The sequence below is a fragment of the Copadichromis virginalis genome, linkage group LG12, assembly GCF_057382275.1.
Source record: "Copadichromis virginalis isolate Kocher_CV1m ecotype Utaka linkage group LG12, C_Virginalis_male_GT1.1, whole genome shotgun sequence".
In the NCBI taxonomy this organism is placed as follows: Eukaryota; Metazoa; Chordata; class Actinopteri; order Cichliformes; family Cichlidae; genus Copadichromis; species Copadichromis virginalis.
In genome coordinates this window covers 7,582,282-7,600,202 of record NC_140629.1, presented here as the reverse complement: position 1 = coordinate 7,600,202, position 17,921 = coordinate 7,582,282, and the positions used below count along the sequence as shown (strand labels likewise).

The window sequence follows — 17,921 nt, the reverse complement described above, 5'->3', positions numbered from 1 at the left end:
ATAAAAGTTTTTGCTTTCAGATATGATGCAAAATTGATTCATGGTGAAAAAACAAAACAGAACAAATGAAGGCAATGAATAGGACAGACCAACTGCTCTTTTAAACTCCAACAGTCTACATAGCTTTCCTAATTTACATTCATATATTTTTCTCTGTCACAATGAAAACATGAGTCAAAATCATTATTAAATATATTTAATAGAAAAACACAGGAAATATGAACAACCATATTGAAAAAAAGGATCCATTACAGTATTCCACAAGCAGAATATTTTGACTGTTTCAATGCAGTGGGGGCTCCCAGTGAATTCCAAAACTGGAATCTCAACCCATGCTCAAGGTCATGGTTGGCAGTGCCAATAATAGTTGACTGTGGCCACATCCCAAGAGCACCACTTTGTATCCTGTTATCTTTGGACACTCTGATTGAAAGGAGTCTCCTGTGGGCCACAGAAAGTGAAAACCCCTGTGCCGCTGCACGTGTTCTTTAAGTTGGAGATTCAAAAGCATCTTAAACCACGCCACCTCTTTAGGTTAGTGGTCTGGTTCCAAGTGAAACAACAGCTGAGTATAAAGAGAAGAGATATATGAGGAAAATTAAGCCTGTGACAGAACGATGACAGAAACTCTGTTAAGCTGAACTCAGTGGAATCACAGCCCATCATTCCTAGATGACTCCTCACAGCACCAGCCTGTCCTCCCCTCCCTCCTGGATGATCTGACCGATAGACTCCCGGTTCTTTGCCCTTATAAAGCACTGCCTCTTGCACTCCATCAGCTGCTCTAGGTCACGCCACATCTTCACCTGCTCCATGTTGGCGCTGTGGCTCTCCCTCACCGTCTTCTGTTCCTCTCGCAACTTCTGGAGACCACACGTGAAAAGAGATATTGGTGAAAAATACCCAGCGCAGACTCCGTTTGCTCAAAATTAAATGAACCCCAACATGATCACATTTGTGCCAACCTGGTGCAAACAAAAGTATGTTAAATCTGTCTCATTATGACATTCTACTGTCCTCTGTAGACCTGAGATAAAAACAACTGGCATTTATTCAAAGACAGAATTCAGATTTGATGCCATATATGTTAATATAACCTCAACTCTGCAAACTAGATGCATATTTATGGCATTTCTAGAGAATTCTATAAAGAATTTGCTTGCACTTTTATAGAGTAATACATATAATTTATTGTTTGGTTTTGTGTCCTGATGTGAATGTTCAGGTGTATTCCTTACTATGCATTACGGTACTTTACTTCCAAAGCAAACTCTGTGAAACCACCTTGGCTAACCTGTGTGTCCTCAGATCTTGTTCTTGACAGAATAAAGGAATATTTCCAAGTATTGACCCGTCCTAGAATCTGCTGGGTCAACACTCGCTCAGCACACTTTTCTCACCTTGCCAAGTAACTCCTGTTCGGAAATATTCTTCATGTACACTTCCCTACAGTGAACAAGAGGAAGATTAGTAACATGTGTGCAACAGCCATTTCTCAAGCTGATTTCACCCCATGTATTAAAAATAAAGGTGTGTCATCACAACAGCAAGGAAACAGTGGCAGTAGATTAACTGGCTTTAGTGTAACGAGAGCCTGCTGAAATAAAAAAGGCCATTCATCTCGCAAGCAGCTGGCTGGCCTGGCTCAGCAGGCTCACCTCATGGCTTTCTTCTTCTCTTGCGGATCAGGAGACACGTAGGCCTTCATCTCCTCAGCTGCCCTCTGTATTTGCATCTCAAGGATCTGCCGAGGACAGAGAGGCACAGATCCGAGTTTACAGTTTGTCCCAGTGGGTGCTTGTGGGGGCAGGTGGCTTACAAAATGCTGCAACATTGTATGCACTCATGTTTCTAATTTGGCTTAAAAACAGCGATAACAGTGCACAGTCTCTGGTCCTGCTTTAAGTAACTACTGTATCTTTTCAAAATACTTGCCTGTGACATGGTGTTGATATGATGGTATCGGTTTTCCTTCTGTGCCATCTCATCCCTCAGTGCTTTCACCTCCTGTGATTTAAAGAGAGGATGGGCGTTCTTATATAACCATGCTAAAGATCAAACATGTACTAACACACGGGGAAAAAAAGCACGTAAAATTCACCTAAACTGCTGTGCATATGAAACCCTTGCACTATAATAATTATACCTGCTCCAGTTTTGATCTGTTGCTCTCCAAACCAGCAGCACAGCTTTCATACTGTGCCTTCTTTTCTTCATACTCTTGGCCTAACTCCTATGAAGAATCCGAGCAGGACACACCGGAACAGAAAAGCAAATCCATTACTAGACAGTCAGAACTGAGACAAATGCACTATTATCAACACTCGTGTCCCGCTCACAGCACTGTTTAATGTCAACAAAAGATCCCAGCTGTAGTTTTAGCACTTTAACTTCTTACAGAGTCTATTTATGTCTTCCCGTTGCAGCTCTTCATTAACAGACGTGACCCATTGAGATGTAAGAGCAATTCTGGGCACACATGTAGGAAAATTAAATCCTCTGCTCTAGCTCAGGGATGCAGGATGCTTTCCCATTATACATTGATTTATGGATCATGCAAATTACTCCTAATGGACCTTGTCCATGGTAGCACAATATAAAAGTGAACTTCTACTTGTTCGCAGAAACAGAATTAGGACTCGCCGAAGTTATTTTGGAGCATGAATTACCCACTCTTTCTGAAAGTTATACTCTGTAATGAAAAATCCGTACCAAATTCTTGCCAGGATCCTTTTTCTGACAGGCTGGGTGTTAAACAGGGATGCTGCTTTGTCATGTGAGCTGAAGGCCCTTGTTTCGGTGTGGTCTTTGGCACATCAAACTGTCTTTACAAACACCGTTTGATGTGCCGTGAGGTTTTTTTGAAGTTCTCGTTTAATAATTCAGATGATGCTCACCTGACTCTGCTGTCTCAGTGACCTCAGTTCTTTAATAATTGGTGCTAGCGCAGACTTCTTCTCCACTATCATTGAGTTTAGCTTCTTCACCTTCAAAAAACACAAGATAACAGCACACACTGCATTAACAATAAAAACAAAACACAAAAAAGGAGTCCTACAATAATCACACACACACATGTACTTTTGTATGCATTCACAGACTTAAGAGTAAACAGCAGGTAATACGACTGTGACTAATGATGAAGTTAGACAGCATTGTCAACCAGATCAACATTTGGAGAAAGTGCCTATAGCGTGTGTGTGTAAGTAGGTAAGTATTGATTGAAACATTCCAGATTTCAGTTTTATGGGTTTGAAATGCCATTTTAAAATTTTAGTGTAACAGCGTCCTTTCAGCATGGATCCAGGTATATTTGATATCATCATTAACAAGCAATCTTACAGTCTGCAGAAGTACACACGCTACCGAATTCATAAAAAAGTCACAACTGATGTCCTGGGCTTCCACACAAAAGGATGATGATGGAAGTTATGAACTAGTATTCTTGTTGTAACTTCCCATTACTGATAACAATAAAATCAAACTTTCAGCTTTAATTAAATATCCCGAGCATCAACACAGAGGTTATTATTTGCTAACTTGTGCTGAATTTTCACTTGGCTGTAGTTATTTTAGACTTTCATAAACTCCCTAAAGGCCAAACTCCAGGGAAAGTGCAGATAAATAAATGGTGGCTAAATGAATAGTTCAAATCATGGACTGTGTGTGTGCATGCTGGTTCACTGTCCAGCTCAAGACAGGATCATAAATTTCACCTTTTCCCTGCTGTGGGAAAACAAAATGTGGGCGGTAAAAGAAGAAAAAAAAAGTCTATTACAAATTACAGTGAGCCTGTATCCACAATACAAGGGCCCTAAAACTGAATCAGCTAAATGGGCTTCAATCAATTAAACTGCAACACTGGTGCTTTTCTTTTCAGTGGCATATCATATTCTCCTACACACACAGACACACATTGTTAAAGTTAAAGTTATGCTTTAACTGACAACACTGGAGACAATCATGTCATTTAAGTTCACTTTATCATCAATGCTAACAGTATTTGTTGGCACATGTGCAATAAGCCTTTTACGCCTATGGTAGACACTGCATGCTTATCGGGGTTCTGTCTGTAACTGTGTTGGCTACGTCCGAATGAAGATGTGAAGAACATTAAATTGGACATGCTCTGCTTTTCCTTATTTTCTGTCATAAATACAATGTTCCAATAGTGATTGCTCATACGCTCTTAGCAAGATGGCTAAAAGTTCAAATAATGAGGTACAAGTAACCCATGTCAATCAAAAGCTCAGAGTGCAGACTGCTTTAAACACTCAGTTGTTTCTTCTCCTGGCTTTATATGAACTCACTGAGAACAGACTAAATAATCGATAATCAGTATGTATCTATAGTAACTACTAAGCCTACAGTAAGTCAAATAGCACTTCAGATTAAAAAAAACCAAAAAGTATAGTCACCATTTCAGACATGTCATCCAGAGTACGGCCCTTCTTCTCATCTAGCTCACTCTTGATGGCAGAAACCCTCTCCAGCTCTTCCTGAGTATCACTGTAGCCAGAGATACCCTTCTCAGCCTCCACGGCTTGCTTTAAAACACAGCACAAATTGTCAGATATTGTTTTTTAATGATTAGGAATATTGTCTTTGATTTCAGACATACCACCTAAATTCCCCAATAATTGGGATTCTGCATAAAATGCAAATTAATACAGAACGCAGCAATCTGAAAATCTCATAAACCCATATTTTATTCACAATACAACCAAGAAAACATACCAGCTGTTTAAACTGAAACATTTCACCATTTCAGGAACCAATCGTGTTACTGTCAACAGGTCAATAAATGATTGGGTATAAAAAGAGCATCAAATTGAAAAAAGGCTAATATATTTCTTAAAATGTTCTCACATTAAACATTAGGTTTTAATACTCCATTTTGAATAAAATGTGGGTTTATGAGATTTGCAAGCCACTGCATTCTGTTTTCATTTACAATTTATACATTTCATGGAATTGGGGCTGAATATTGCTCCACGTAAAATTAACATTAACAGGGTGTCTGTCATTTGATCTCTGAAATGCATAAGGAGGTATGATGCTTTAAAAAAAACGTCCATTGCTTTATCAAATCCTTGTGTGGGATGCAGACAGAGGAAGAGCAGCAGATGGAACCGTCAGAAATAGTAGCTCAGCCTGCGTCAGAGAGCCCATCAACAAGTCAGGTGCTGGGACCACACAAAGGTGTGAAGCCCTTTCTAGGAAACTTCTACCACTTCACTGTTAGCAGAGAGTATGTGAATGGGAGGATCAAGTGAAAACAACACATTTGGACTGACAGTATGACGAAGGGGGAGGAGGTGGGGCGGTTATTGTATGAATATGACAGTTCAGAGAGGACAGCAGGAGCAGTTAGGAAGATTTCTCTGGTCCAGGTCCAAATACTAAATATTAAATTATTACTGAAGGGTGTCTTTAATGAGACTTCCCTCACAATAGCATCACAATAGTCTTCACAAAGTAACGTAAAGTTGTGAATCCCAGTCCTTCCTCTGCTTTATTGTAAATAAATGAATGATTCTGCTTCTCTCACATGAAATTCAAAATCAGGAATTACCAGTTTCTGCTGGACAGCATCATGTCTCTGCTTGAGAATCTCCTCTGTGCGCTGCACGACTCCATAATCTGCTTTCAGCTCAGCGATTTCCTGGCGTTTCTTCTTGTATACTGTTCCCTTGCTGCGGAGTTTCGCCACTAATCGTTTCATCTTAGAAGAACAATGAAACAGAATTCGGCATTAGTCACAAATGCGAAGGAACACATTATGGACATGCCTGTAAGTCCTGGATAAACACATTTTGGGCAGATTGTTATTGCTTTTGGGTTTTTTGGTGGTGCAGTAATTAATACTGGAATTAAAACCAGCTGACAGATTGCATTATTGCGTTATTTGCGTGTTCTCCTAGTGGCTGCATGGGTTCTCTCCAGGTACTCCGGCCTACTCCCACAGTCCAAAGACATGCTTGTTTGTTTAATTAGTGAATCTGAATTAGCTGTAGCTGTGAACAAGATCATTTAGGCTACGTTCACACTGCAGGCGAAAGCGCATCAAATCCGATTTTTTTGACCCTATGCGACACATATCCGATCATGGTATGACAGTGTGAACGGCACAAATCCGATATTTTCAAATCCGATCTGGGTCACTTTCGTATGTGGTACTGAATCCGATACATATCCGATGTTTCAGAAAGCGACTGCTGTTTGAACGGTCAAGTCGCATTAAATCCATTTTTTACGTCACTGACAGACGCCAATTATCAGCACAGGAGAAGATAAGAACACTTTTATTTGTAGTGCGAACAAGCAGACAAAAAAAAAAAAAAATCGGATTTGATCAAAAAATCGGATTTGAGCATTAAGACCTGCAGTGTGAACGTAGCCTTAGTGTTACTCAAAGGTTGCATGAAAATACCCAGCAGCTCTATATTCAATATGTCCACTATGCCTCCTCTACACATGCCCAAACCATCCCCGCCTTACCTCTCTGACTGTCTCCAAACAACTCAACCTGACTGTACCTCTGATGTGTTCATTTCTAGTACTTCCCTCGCTTCCATCAAAGATTTTAGTATCAACTCTGGCACTTACAGCTCTGCCTCCTGTCTTTTTTCCAGTGCCACCATCTGCTAACATTAAATCATAGCAGGTGTCAATGCCGTCTTGTAAACCTTCCCTTTCACTCTCACTGCTATCCTAATGTCAAATGTCACCTCTGATACTCGTCCCCAGCCGCCCTGCCTGCACTCTCCTTCACCTCTCTTGTGAGCTGCTGCTCCCAGATATTTGAAGTCAACTAACTTTACTACCTCTACTTGCTACTTCACCTTTCCACCTGCCTCCCTCTCGAGTACACGTATCCATTCTGTCTTACTACTACCGACTTTTAGTCCTCTTCTCTCTAGATCATACCTCCAGGAAAGAAGACAAATTCCTTGTTTTCTTTCCTCACCAATTCATCTGGTAACTCTTCGCTACTTTTGTTGAGCCAGAGTTCAGGCAGGATTTGAGACAAGCTCAAATCCTGCCTGAACTCTGGCTCAACATTCTTCCTTCTTCAGCTTCCACCATTTAATCTTTGCCTCTGGCTTCACTTGCTTCTTCTTCTTAATGTGATCCTACAGACTCAGATTCTCCCTGGACCCCACCTTGCAGTATCCAAACTCTTTCATATTGTACCTTCTGCATAGAATATAGGCCATCTGCATGCACCTACCTCCACTCATTTACATCACCTCTTAAAGTATGTGAACACCACAGCTTTACCATTTGTCTCTCTGCATTTCTATCCTTAATACCATCCATGCCCAACACCACCTCCTCACCTCTGTCCTTCATCTACGTGTCCACTGAAGTCTCCTCCAAACACCACTCTCTCCCCTCTCTGCCACTTCCTTTCCCTTTTCTACCTAATATTCAATTTGTTGGACACACACACACACACACTGACAACATTCATCATCACCCCTTCAATTTCAAGCTTCAAGCTCATCATCCTATCTGATACTCTCTTCACCTCCACAACACTATTCACTTACTCTTCACGCAAGCTCACCCCTGCTCATTTCTCTACATATCTACATTATGGGAGAACAGCTTGAGTATATCTCTAATGCTTCTGACCTTGTTTCCCTGTAAGTAGTCTCCTGCACAATATATCCACCTTCCTTTTTTCCCCATCATGTCAATCAGCTCTCTCCCTCTACCAATCATAATCCCTACATTTCAGGTCCCTATTCACACCCCCACACTCGTGCCTTTCCTTCCCTTACTACCTCCGAACACGCTTCCCCGGCCAACAGTAGCACAGTTTCCACTGGCACACTGCTGGCCAACAGTACTGGAGGTGGTTGTTGTTGACCTGGGACCCGACCAATCCGATATAGAAGTCTCACTCTTGATGACCTGCGTGTTTGATTTGGCAAAGAATTTACGTCACCTGCACTTCCTGATGCAACCCTCCCCATTTATCTAATGTAAATATTGATTATAGGTCCTTCAAAATACCAAGACACATACATTTTGATATTATTGATGGTTCTGTGAAGCACATTAAAACCTGCTGTAACAAAGAAAGTGTAAAGTTGATATGGAAACTGCAATGAAAGAGGCCTAAACACAGTTTATATTTGGAGGCATGGTGTCCGGCACAGCTGTGATACTATGAAAGGCTACAGGAGAAGACAATGGCTTGAGCCAGGGGAGGGAAGGGATTAAAGAACAGCAGCGGCTGCAATGAGGAGGCCTGGAGGCCATGCTATGATCTGAAAGAGTCACCCGATCCTTTGAGATTCACAGCCAGCTATGTGCAGCAAACAGCTTCATCTGACAGAATAACTGCTTTAAGTGGATGCTCACTTACTCCCCACCCCAAATGTCTGCTGGGACACACTGAAACTCCTCCACAATGAAGAGCAGCTATAAATGAACACGGACACAGAAGAACAGCCCCAGAAATCACAGAATGTGCTTCATGCGGATCAATGCGTGTGTGTTTGTGCGCACATTTATTCTTTGTGTATTTTGGAACGTCAAGGGCAGACGTGACCGCAAGAGGAATTAACACAGCAGAATTATACTGCATAGTGTTCCTGACACTGTATCCCCAAAACAACTGCTGTTAAAATGGACGGTGGCTCATTCAGCAGTACACCCACACACATGCAGACCAGTTAACAAAACCCTCAACCGTGCAGCGTATGCTCCAAATAACTGCACGTGGGACAAACAGCAGGAAATCAAAATAAATCCACATTATTTCAAGTTTTTAAAAAAAGCGTTAGTCGGATTTGTGACTGAAGTAAGACTAAATTTAACCAGAGTGACGAGGATGCTGGTTAAAATGGTTTCTTGTTACTTTCCAACCAATGACGAACAGATGTCGTCATCCCCCCTCAGAGAGACCCTGCAGTTGGTGGGCGGCATGTGATGACACGTAATGGTCAGAATGGAAAATACCTCTGGTAAAGTGATCATCTCCACTGCGGCTGATAGCCCGAAACTACAGGAGGAGTCTGATAAGCCGCGTTTGACAAAACATTTTCCATTCACTTCATTCATGTGTCGTCTCAAGGGCCTCTTTGTTTCTACAAACAGCTCTCTAATTTCAGTTAAAGAGTCTCAAATTGATTGTAATACATTGTCATGACTAATGTAAAATATAATAGTGTGCCTCATACTTCACTGTTTCTAACTATATTTTGTGGTGGAGAGTTTGTGTCTATTTTTTGTGTAACCAAACATGTCCATTTGTCACATTTGTTTAAAATAATGATGCAATATAATAACGTATTTTACTATTAATGTAGTTAATAGTTACATACAAACTCACATTTTCCACATCAGCAACTTAATGCATTCCTTTGCCAACACAGTTCATGCAGCTTGTTCTGTGGTTCAAAAGGCTGCCATATAAAATGTGTTCCCTCAGCTGAGAATCTGCATCACTCTAACAGTACGCTCCCAGGAAAAGAACTTGCAAAAGTGCCGCGTTTCCATTTTACATTAAATGGAAACTCTGCTGTGAGGTCTGTTGTGTTTTCATCCTCTTTACCACTAACATAATGTCAATGCAGAGCTGTTCTGGCTTTGGTGCCTTTTGGGGAACAGCCTGGATTTCAACAGGTTTTGGGGCTCATTACTACATGCTTTTACTGGTTGTACTAACAATTTTGGGATGAAAATCACAGTGTACAAAATCTTTTTTTGTTTTTGTTTTTAGGGATCATGGATCCAACTTTGGGCCCAGCAATATTGCTGCGCTGTGCTGGTGTCAGCTTTAGGAAACCATGGAAACTGATTCTAGAAAATTGAGCTCTGATGGTCCCAGCGCAGCTCCCATTCATTAGGATCTCTCTGCTCTTTCAGAGCAGTCACTGTCAGCTCTGTAACTTTAAATTTAGTCTACTGGCCAGCTGAGAAGTGATTGCTCAAGTCTTTTTTGATTCAAGCGCCAGATTTTGTTTAAGTTTATTCTATGTTAAGTTCACTTCAACTGATCGGCATGAGTAAACCATACCACGTGTCTGAAAGGACAAGGAGTACATCTTGTCATGGGATATAAATAGAGAGCAAAGTCTCTATACCCAAAGACTGCTCAAGGTTTTTTTGTCCAGCTGACTTGAATTAGGAGACTGATTACACTAAAGATTAAGAAAAAGGCCAACTTTCAGGAAGTTTGTCCAGTACAATCCTTGTTCTGGACATTCTCTCTTTTGTGTTCTATTTATGACTGTGCATGGGAATGTGGGGGAGAGCAGGGAAAAGGGATAAGTAACATTAGACAGTGAGCCTGTCTGTGTTTGGATAAGAACAAAAATAGCCTCTTGTGTTTTCTGTGGATTGCAAATCTTCTAGCACTTTCTTTGATAAAGCTGGAGATGATAGCGGTGTCCTGTTTCTAAAAACTCATTTTTTGTGGAGCCCCAAAAAAAAAAAAAAACAAAAAAAAAAAAAACCACACACACGCACACACACAAAAATCCCCAGCAAATATTGCCGTGAGTGTGTGAACCGGCAGTGTACCTCATCACCACGAATGACCTCTTCCCCATCTGAGCCTTGTGTCTGGTTTGTCCTCTGCCTCAGCTCCCTCTCTGCCGCAGCCAGCTCCTCCCTTGCTTCCTGAAGCTCCTCTGCCTTTGACTCCTTCCTTCGAGCGATGATGGAGGCCTACAAGGGTCAGGTTATAGACGTATACAAACACGATAAATCCATGGAAAATATGAGAAAATGAAAGAGCTGGAAAAAAAAAACAACATTTTTCCTATGACACACACTGAGAACAGAATAAAGATCACTAGTGCTCAGTCGTTGACCTTTCAAATGAAAAATATCTTAACCTATTTAGGAACAGATGGACAAAGGGATGAATGATTGTACAATATACATCTTAAGAATTTGAGTTTTCTGAAATAAACACAGGGTCACAGTAAGATGTTTTGCATTCAGGCCTATCCTTTGGTCTATTTGCATGTTCTACGCACACTTATGCAAGCTCCATTTGCTCAGCAATCAATCTTTCCTCCAACTCTGTTATGAATATAATTCTGTAGTCCCTTTTGTGGATTCTGAAAGGTCTCTGTTCCATAAACATCCAAAATTTCCAGTTTGTATGGTGTGTGTACTATACTGGTGCAGACATGCCCCTTTTATCATACCACAAATTGCACATCCTGGATTCCTCACCTCGTGGCTCTTACCATAGATGTGAGCAGAAGAAGCAATTAACAAAATGAGACATTGTTCCCTAAGAGCCTCATTTTAAAGTAATTAAATATGATGTTTGGCACAACTGTATCAAAATTTGTTTGGTTATTGCTCGGCTACAACTTTATATTATGATCTCAGAAGTAACAGTGTTCTTAACATGAATTACATTAAGGTTCCTTTTAACCTGTGGGAAAAAAATGTAGCTGATTAAAGAGTCAAAACTAGACAGAACAATGAAAGATGACTGAAAGAATGAACACAGTCAGCACCTGTTGTCTGTAAAGGGAGAGTTTGTCATCCATGGGGTCATATCTCATCATCCTCTTCTCAATCAGCTGGTTTATCTGAGAATCTGCTTCTTTAATCTGTGAAAGAGGAAATTAAAGGACATTTAGAATCTTGAAGGTACACAAGCATAATACCAAACCCTGGTCCTCCAGACCTTGTCCTCCAGCTCCTGGAGATCAGCCTGGCCCATCGCAGGCTCTGATGCCACCTTCTGCAGGAACTGCACGGTACGCCTCATGCCCTCCAGCTCCTTGGGAAGCTTCTCAGAGACCATGTAGGAGTTGATCTTGATCTCCTCTTCGAGTCGCTTCATTAAGCCTGAAAGAGACCAATCTTTTCTTTAAGCTATTTTAAACCTCTTTCAGGCATTCAGTGCCTAATATCAAAAATATATGGTAAAACAACTATTCTGCCAAAATGTTATTGTAGAAAGACAAGCGCTTATTAAATGTATACTAAACATCAGCAGCCCCATTTAGTGTTCCTAAAAAATTTGTAGCGCTTCTGATTATTGACTTTAATTGTGCAGGTCCATCTCTGTCTGCACCGCAGTCGTTTTAGAAACTGCAAATGTGTAAATCTCTCATTTGGCTAAAGACGCCAACAGCAGATGAGAACAAAAGGCGACAATTTCACCATCAGATAAGCTCTATTAGAGCACTTCAAAGATCAGCATAATCAGAGGGTCTCAGCAGATGAAAGCCCGTTAGCAGAGAGACACCAGCATCACACTGTTGTGACCTTGAATCCACCCATCCAGCTGTATGCATGGAGCAGGGACATGGCTACTCACTCTCTGGATTAGCATCTGCTGCAGCTTGTCGCAAATCCTTCAACTGCTGCTCTGATCTCAGCAGCCTCTGCTCAGCCTGAAACAGCTGAACACACAAAAACAGTCACAGATACAGGCACTGTCAGGAAATCAGAGCACTATTTTCATATGAAATCATCTTCCTGTTTTCTGCATTGATGTGCCAGTTTTCAGTCTATAAAATATCTAGAAACAATGAAAGTGAAAATAAAAAGAAGACTTTAACATGTGTTAGTCAGCCTGAGGCAGCAGTCGTGGATGTGTTTGATACCAATGAGACTGCGCCAACTGTTTGCAATGCTGTATCGCATTTTTTTGCTGTTGTACACTTCTTATGTTAAATGCTAAAATCTGACAAATGCAAAAATAGAAAACTCACTCAGCAAAGTAAGTCCTTCTAGAATCTAGTTTTGCCACCTGGCAGTCACACTGCAAATCCTCTGAGCACCAATTTGGCCAGTTATTTTACAGCATTAAACTACAGACATTAGACTCATTTTATATCATTTGTTGCATGCAGCTCACTGTGTGACCAGTGAAACTCCTCTTTTTTGTCAGTGTACAGAAGACAGAAATCTGTCACCTCAACTAAAAAAAAAAGGGCTTAAATTGTAGAAATAATTGTCTAAAATTACAGTAAAATTTCTGGTAGCTCATTGCCCAGAATATGCTGCATTTATAATTACTTGTTAATTCACAGAAAATATCCTTGTTCTGTTTTGTCATTGCCGTTTCTCTATTAGTTAATGACATTGGTGTATTATGAATGGTCATGGGTGAGGGCTACATCAGCAGGAAAAGCTGTAAAACTTACAAACAAGCACAAAATTTATGCCCTCCTTTACAGTGTTCAAAGCCAGCCAGTGGGCCAGACTGGACTCTTTGGTGGGCTGATTCTGTGTGACAACGCTCACTAAACACTAACAAAAATAGTCACAGACAGATAATTATTATAGAATCAACAGCCAAAAGTGATAAAAAGGTGCTTACAAAGGTTGCCCAAAATGGCCCAAGATAAGGTTTCTAAAAGCTTTTTCCCAAGAAATTATATTTCTACAATCATTGTTGTTCTTACAGAATTCCTACACAGATTTCAGTTCAGTTTCTTTCTTGTGATGTATCAGCCAAAACTAAACTGAAATGAAAACAAAAAACTAAAACAAACAATAAAAACTCTGTGAGCAGAAAACTCCACATTAAATCCAAACCCAGATTGTGCCAGACACAGTTTTGTTTTTTTAAACTCCATTGAGCAAGAAAGGAGAAGCAAAAGACAGTGAGAAAAGGCAGTGTGCATAACGGCCCACAAACTTGTTTAACTTGACTGTCATGACTTGCTAAAATATACTGTGATGAACAAAAGTGCTGATAAATGACACAAGTAATCCCAAGTATTTACCTGATTCTTTTGCTCTTGCTTCTGTTGAGTCAGCGCCTCCTCCCTCTCCTTCTCCACCCGCAGCTGCCTGGCCTGCTCCAGCATCCGCTGATGGTTAGACACCGACTCCACCTAGTGGAAAGAAAACACCATTCAGTGCTGCGGCAGTCATCGGAGGGTCAGCAAAAATAACTGCGGCCCTCTGACAGAGTCAGGTTTCACCTTTTAACAGGGCCTGTAAGTAAGACCTAGAAATTCAGCACCTCATTACTTCTAGCCTTGTTAAGCAGCCTTGCAGCCTGTCACATCCCTGTCAGGTTTATTAGAGGAGCTGATAATATATGTTTGAGGTCATGTTTTCATTCCACAGTCAATTCTAAAGCCTTCCAAGCATTGCAGGAGTGCCGCAGCCTCCCAGAGCAGTCTGCCTTACCCTCTTCTTCAGCCTCTCCACACGTTTGATGAGCTGGTCTTTCTCTTCCTCCATGGCACTAATGTCCTGTTATTGCAGAAAAGATGAATTAATGTCATGAATGTCAGTTAAGCTTATGAAAAAGTTCTACTGTCATTTATTACACAACAAATATAAATTGAAATCAATATGTGAGTTTCATACTGACGAAAGATTATAATCAGTAACTTCTAACAAGCAGTGTAGTAGTAGTAGTAAAGAGTAGTAAAAAGTAGTAAAGAGTAAAGCGCGACTACAGTGTGAAAAAGTGTTTGCACCCTTCCTGATTTTCTAGTGTTTTGCATAATTATCACACTTACATGTTTCAGGTCAAACACATTTTAACATTAGACAAAAATAACCAGAATAAATAGAAAATGCAGTTTTTAAAGGATGATTTCATTGATTAAGGGAGAAAAGTTTTTCAGACCTACCTGGTCCTGTGTGGAAAACTAATTACCGCTCATGTTAAATCAAGAATTAACTCTGATAAACGACATTTTTGGAAAACAGAACCGGTGTGATGGCTGGAGCAGGCACAAATATCTTAAAAAACAACACAAAAGGAACACCCTAACCCTAACCCCAAAAAGAAAAAAGGCTGATGTCACATTTAAAAATAATAATAATTAAAAAAAAAAAAAAAAAGGTACATTATGCCAACAGTAAAACCTGGAGGTGGTATTGTGATGGTTTGGGATGTTTTGCTGCCTCTGAACCTGGAAGTCTCGCAGTAGTAAATGGAAGCATGAATTCTGCCGTCTACCAAAGCATCACAAAGGAGAATGACGGCCATTTGTTCGTGACCTCAAGCTGAAGTGCTCTTGGATTTGCAGGAGGACAATAATCCAAATCACACCAGCAAGTCCACCTCTGAATGGCTTAAGAAAAAATAATAATAACTTTGAAGCGGCTTAGTCAAAGACCTGACCTGAACCCAATTGAGATGCCTTGAAAAGGAAGTTCATGGTCAAAAACCCACCAGTTTCGCTGTGTTACAACAATTCTGCAAAGATGAGTGGGCCAAAATTCCTCCACAGCGCTGCAGACTCACTGCCAGTTGTCGCAAACACTTGATTGCAGTTGTTGCTGCCAAGGGTGGCCCAACCAGTTATTAGGCTTAGGGGGAATAGCTTTTTCACACAGGGCCATCCAGGTTTGGATTTTTTCCCCCTTAATAATAAACACCTTCATTTAGAAACTGCATTTTGCATTTACGTGTGTTATCTTTGTCTAATACTTAAATTTATTTGATGATCTGAAATATTTAAGTGTGACAAACATACAAAAAAAAAAGAAAAAAAAAATCAGGAAGGTAGCAAACACTTTTTCACACCACTGTATTTGTTACCCTTCTTATTTCTGCTGTGGAGAAGCCTGAAGTCCTCAGCTGCTCACACTCCTTATGATAAGTCTTAAATCCTTCCACCAGCTCTTCATACTGTCAACACACATTATTTACCTTTTTATTAAAATAGCAGTTCCAGTAATCCAGGAGGTGTATGTATCTTTAATATGCTGACAAACCTGGTGATAAGTGTCATTGATGATATCATCCTGCAGAAAATCTGCAGGCACCTCGAGCTTAACAAGAAAACGAGCCAAGTAAGTCCTCTTCTTCAGCTCAGGGACTCTCTGCAGCAGCCAGTGGAGGATTGGGTGAATCACAGGTTTGCTGCCAGTCACCAGACCCTGTCTGAAGCTGCTTCTGCAGGGAGGGATGAAGGAGGAGAGCTGATTCAAACTGCAGAAGGTGAATGGTAAAACATGGAAGATCCACTGCTGCGTTTCACTGGTAGTGAGGTGATTACAAGATTTAAGGTACTTTATTTATGTGAATTCACTGTAAACAGTGAAAACTAAGGAAAAGGTGAAAAAAAATGAGAGCTCTATGAATGATGTGCATGTTGAGTTTAATTTTATCAATTAATTTAATTTGATTTATACAGTGCTAGTTCACAGCAACCATCATTTTATGGTGTTTTGTACCATAAGCTAACAACCCTACGATATTAAAGAGAAAAACAGAACAGCCCCACAGTCCTCTGTGAGCAAGCACTTAGTGACAGCAAGAAGAAAGAACTCCCTTTTAACAGGAAAGGATCTCTGGCAGAACCAGGCTAAGTGAGGTCAGCAATGTGCCAGAACTGGCTGAAGGGTGAGTGGAAACAAAATAAAGAGTATAGAGAAATAAGGGCAAAATACAAACAATTGGTCTTTTATACTTTAAGATTTTTCACAGGGCCCATTTATCAAAAGCCAAAACATCCTGTGTTTACACATTTTTGAATCGTCATTGTGGGCCATATGCCCAGTACATATGGGCATGTCCCAGTCTTGAAAGGTATTGGAGGAACATACTTCAAACCCTGTCTGCAATTCTTGAACACTTCTTCTGGCCAGACAGAGTCCACTCTCAATGGCTGAGAGACCTTATGTCCTGTTTAAGCCTGGAAAAGATCAGTTACTCACTTAGCAATACCAACAAAACGTTCCACCAGAGGTGGGGACCCTTCCTGAAATTATTTGCAAGAGACACTTGAATAGTGGAAAGAGATGAAAGAGATGCTCAGTGCACCGTGATGGTTCAGGATCACCTGATTCAGCCGTGACTATACAAGCTTTAGCAATAAATAAAATTTGAAGCCTAATCTACAAAGTCAAGAAGGTGTCCGTCTCCCAGAATTACCCTGAAACTATTTTATGTTATAGATGTTGAATTAAAAAAAAAAAAAAAAAAAAAACTAACAAAACACTTTGAGTGAAACAAGAAATAGCGTACAACGACAATTTGACAACATTATAAACATCAGAATTAGATAAGGGGAAATTTAGCTGAAAGTGCCTGCATATACTTACACGTCAGAGAGGTTACCAGGAGGTTTGTATTTCAGCATCCCCAACAGAGCACATATTCTCTTCACAGTCTGTTCAGGCATTTCTTCACGGATGTCTATGGCTTGCTATAATAATAAACATCAGTGAGAGTCTCACGTTATTTCTATGAACACCACACATAATCACTCGGTGTTAACCCTGAAACAAGTGTAATGAACTTTAGCGTCTAGTGTTGGTAAAGATTTCTGATAAAAGTATCGGTTCACCTTTGGGTCGATTTCAGCCAGAACATCGTTCAAAATCTGCAACAGCTGCATCGGTTCAAGTGAGTCAAACGTGATGAGATTGAAGTTCTTCTTGAATGGTTCCCTGTTCAGCTGTTCGACGATGAATTTCAACTGTTCGCTCATCTTGGAAAAGTGTGATTTGATGCACTTAGTGGCTCTTCTTTGCTTGATTAGCCAGCTAACGCTAACGTAACTACGCTTTCTGTCGTCGACTAAGATAGCTTAGCTCGCAAACCCGTAAAATAATTATTTAAAATCTTGCTGGTTGCGCTGGGAAGTCACTATTCAGAAATTATAACAACAATTGCAAAATCGTCTTACACAAGTTTTAAGCAGCTAGTTAATTAGCAGAAGGAAAGGCAACGGTTACTGTGGAAACCATAAAGACGGCGTCACTGATTGGTTGCTAACCGGAAGTCGCTCTTACGGTCCGTCCGTTCAAGAGTTGTGTTCAGCTAATCCAAAATATAGTTTTGGTTCAACTGACAAAACAGTGGCGGTATAAAAGTATTCTACAATCACTGGTCAGAGGAGTAAATGAAGAAAGCCTCAGTCTAGTGTCATTCACGATCGAAATATATGAGCGCAATGCCATATATAAACCCTTTGCCTGAGGTGAACATATCAAATAAGTTCAAT

At 40.5% G+C, this 17,921-nt stretch overlaps 1 protein-coding gene across 1 annotated transcript; it reads right to left on the bottom strand.

Annotated features, from left to right (window-relative positions):
• Nucleotides 1-180: 180 nt before the first annotated feature.
• On the bottom strand, nt 181-17,853 carry ift81 (intraflagellar transport 81 homolog). Its single transcript, XM_085474559.1, has 18 exons — nt 17,262-17,853; nt 17,017-17,120; nt 15,685-15,865; nt 15,509-15,598; nt 14,140-14,205; nt 13,728-13,838; nt 12,311-12,395; nt 11,672-11,835; nt 11,499-11,594; nt 10,543-10,689; nt 5,576-5,725; nt 4,419-4,547; nt 2,898-2,987; nt 2,147-2,233; nt 1,936-2,007; nt 1,659-1,744; nt 1,401-1,446; nt 181-863 (listed from the first exon to the last, which is right to left on the bottom strand). Exons 1-18 carry the CDS (start codon nt 17,403-17,405, stop codon nt 681-683), a joined length of 2,031 nt encoding a protein of 676 aa, XP_085330685.1. The 5' UTR covers nt 17,406-17,853; the 3' UTR covers nt 181-680.
• Nucleotides 17,854-17,921: the final 68 nt, after the last annotated feature.